At 45.4% G+C, this 3382-nt stretch overlaps 1 protein-coding gene across 1 annotated transcript; it reads right to left on the bottom strand.

Annotated features, from left to right (window-relative positions):
* Positions 1 to 529: 529 nt before the first annotated feature.
* On the bottom strand, positions 530 to 1029 carry LOC135911764 (uncharacterized). The gene is made up of 2 exons (XM_070537342.1): positions 927 to 1029; positions 530 to 852 (listed from the first exon to the last, which is right to left on the bottom strand). The coding sequence occupies exons 1-2, from the start codon at positions 1027 to 1029 to the stop codon at positions 530 to 532; spliced, it is 426 nt and encodes a 141-aa protein (XP_070393443.1).
* Positions 1030 to 3382: the final 2353 nt, after the last annotated feature.

A 3382-nucleotide genomic window follows, 5' to 3' on the forward strand; every position in this document is an offset into this window, starting at 1 on the left:
ATTATACTGCGTTAATCGCTGACCTATATCGTGCCATTGACAACAAAAAGTGATGTCACATTTTTCTACTTTTTTGCGTTGGTCTTGACGCCCGATGCCCCATTGTTAACGCGCAATAATTCAGCGAACAACACACACCCTTTCTTGTAACTCCGCATTTGTGGGCTCTGACGCTTGACACGCATAATATTTCTTCTTGGATCCGAAGTACTTTAATTTGTTCTGATTGCGTGTCGTGCAATGTAAAATACCCATTTGATGTCGCATGGAACGATGCGAAGTATTATATGCACCGCACATCTACACACGAGAATGATAAAACTACGAAGGTTTATGCGCAAAAGGAATACAAGTTAGTAGAAGGTGGAATAATATATTTATAATCTTAATCACCAAAAAACTTGAAATTTTAAAATTTCTTTATATGAAACGATCTAAAAATCCACAAAATACAAACAAAACTCCTAATTTCGCCACACACGAAGTGTAGTGGCCCACACCTGGGCGTGGCGCGCCTACGTGTCTGCATTCAATCCCTACTCATGTGGCCTTCCTCGCCACACCTGAAGCATCCTCGTCGTCCTCCACAGTGAGCAGTGGGACAGTCCCGGCTCATATGGCCTTCTTGGTTGCTCTCGTATGTTCGGCTGGTGGTGCTTCTCGCTGATGTGCCACGCTCCCTATGGCCGACGTCCCCGTAGATGGTAGGGAGCTCCCCCTTCTGTGGGGTTGCCTCACGCAAGCAGACCGCTCCAGCCTCCAAGGCACTTGCGTTGGGAAGCACCTCGCGCCAGGCAAATCCCACGGCGCCCCAACCTGCGCCATTATAGTGGCCATTGTCAGAGCAGCCATCTGCACAGCATCCCAGCAAGAGACACCAGAAATTGTGACGGTAATGGAGGCGCATCTGTTGCCTGACTACTTACCAAACGGCCACCGGGTGGCTGCTGCTTCCATTCCAACGTTGGCTCCGCGCCCACAGCTTAGCTCCGAGAAACCGGCCGTGAAACTGATCCGAATGTCAGCCATGACCAAGTGTTCTTCACGTCGAAGCCCTCTTCTTCTTCTTTGCTATACTTGCGAGCACCACATGCTTCTATAACTGCTCTAATTTCTTCTGCAAGTATTACGAAATTAACGCCTATAGGGTTGTGGAATTCTGTGGGCTTTTGGTGGTCATTTTCGATGTTGAAGTTTCTGAAGCTGATGGTGAACGTTATTCTGTTCCGATGTTGTGTCTAAAAGAATTATATCTACTTAGATGTTTGGCCCTTAGCTTGCCAGCTTGCTTTCAGAATGCAACAGAAGTAGTGATTTACTGCTGAAGGCCGAAGGTTCTTTTTACTGCGAATAATTTACGCGATAATTCTTGAATAACCAACCCTGCCTTAGCGGAAAGTTACATTGCGCATCAAATTGACTTCCCTCGGCAACGACGACGAAAAAGAAACCTCAGACGAGCGGGAGCTGCAAATGTGTTGAAAATGGGAAGAAAAAGCTTCGCGTGCAGTAGAGAAGCAAAGCACAATACGCAATTATCTCAGCACGAGGCTGCCCTCACGCGCTTGCCGAACGCAAACCAAAGGCGGTGCACTTGCTCAAATTAGACGAAAACAAAAAATTCAAGCGGTAGAATCGGCGTGGCGTACCGCACACTTAATTTGTGACTTGATCAGGAAACAAAGATGCGTGTTAGTTCGAAGCCGTTTTGATGATGTTATCAACCAAAAGCGGTGACTGCGCCAGTTCTCGTGAGTGAGTGGGTGAGTGAGTGAGTGAGTGAGTGAGTGAGTGAGTGAGTGAGTGAGTGAGTGAGTGAGTGAGTGAGTGAGTGAGTGAGTGAGTGAGTGAGTGAGTGAGTGAGTGAGTGAGTGAGTGAGCGAGTGCACTGTAAACAGGTTTGACCCTTTTAGGGAGTTTTGGCCTCGTTGCATAACTCAAGCCCTTAAGGGAGGACAAGATCCTCCCTTCGAACGGAGTTTTTTTTCACCTCCTTGTGTTTGGTGGTTTTATGGGGAATTATGGGAGTTTTTGAATTCTCCTTTAAACACCAACCCCTGAGCGGTTGCAGGAGTCTTTATGGGGAACGTTGGGAGTTTTTCATTCCTCTTTTGGACACCAGCACTATGGAACTTTTTATGAGGAGCTTTGGGAGCTTTTACAAGTTGACATGGGTATTTTATTTTGCTGCTTATGGGAATTTATAGGAGAAACGATGGGAGTCCTTACGTACATTTTCGGAAACGTTTGGCTTCTTAAGGGAGTGTTGAAGGAGACCTTTGGGAAATTATTTTGCCTCCTTGTAGGAGTGCTTAGGTGTAAACATGGGAGCAACTGTTCCCATATTTTGGGAGCTTTGCTTAAGGGAGCAATTATGGTTAATTTTGAGAGTTGAATTTTTGCTTTTTATGGGAATATATAAGAGAATGTTTGGGAGTTAATTTTTACAGCTTTAGGGAGCTGTTTTATTAAGGGAGTTTTAAACAGATGTTTTGGGAGTGCATTTTAGCTCTTTATTAGAGCTTTTACAGGTAGGTCGGGAGTTTATTATGCACCTTTTGGGAATTTTACGAGGTTGAAGGGAGTTTTTTGTGTGTTTAGTAGATTGTGTCTAACGAGGTGCAAAAATTATGACAAAGCAATAAAATGTCTGGAAATTTATTACAGTTCCAGAATCAAATGTGCCAGCATGATATTACAATCAATGACTATTAGCATAATGCACAATCAATCATGCATGCCCTCCAACAAAGAGTGCATTTTCTGGATGGAAACTGAGTGAATCAAGTGACATGTGGCTCATATGTAATTGCACGTAAACTTGATGGCTGATAGCACTAAGGGCAAATAGTAGTAGTATAAACTTTATTTCTTTTAGTCGTTTGGGCGGTCGGTGCGTCCCTCAGTCCAGGGCTCCACTGGTCTCTGTGGTTTGCTGGGCTTGATCAAGAAGAGCTCTCTGGCTCTCTGCATCTTCACTAGCAAGCCAAACATTCCATTGTCTGTTACTTGGCACTTGCGTCGTAAGGGGCGAATTGGAATTTGGAGACTGTAGTTTATACATTCATGTTACGTGGGCAAGAGTTGGCAGCTCCCCGCACCAAGAACACATACTTTCATAGAATGCAGAGTGTATCTTACTGAGTATTTGTAGGCGTAGATATGTGTTAGTCTGTACACAGCACTAATCCCTGGCCTGTTCTCCCATAAGGTTGGGGTGCGGACGCCTGTATTTTTGTCTCTCTTTTGCCTGGTTTTCGAAGGTGTCACGTGGGTCAATGGGGGGTTCCTTGAAAGGACCGACTAGTGCTTGGATGCTTATTGCCCGAGCAGTCGGTCTGCCCTCTCATTTCCCTCGAGTCCAGAATGCGCCGGGCACCAA

This window comes from Dermacentor albipictus, chromosome 1 (genome assembly GCF_038994185.2).
Source record: "Dermacentor albipictus isolate Rhodes 1998 colony chromosome 1, USDA_Dalb.pri_finalv2, whole genome shotgun sequence".
Lineage (NCBI taxonomy): Eukaryota > Metazoa > Arthropoda > Arachnida > Ixodida > Ixodidae > Dermacentor > Dermacentor albipictus.

Bases quoted from the DNA above. Each gene is read 5' to 3' on its own strand.
- LOC135911764 (XM_070537342.1), bottom strand. From the start codon at position 1,029: ATGGCTGACATTCGGATCAGTTTCACGGCCGGTTTCTCGGAGCTAAGC. The intron at 853-926 runs GTAAGTAGTCAG...GATGCTGTGCAG, and splicing joins AGCCACCCGGTGGCCGTTTG to ATGGCTGCTCTGACAATGGC.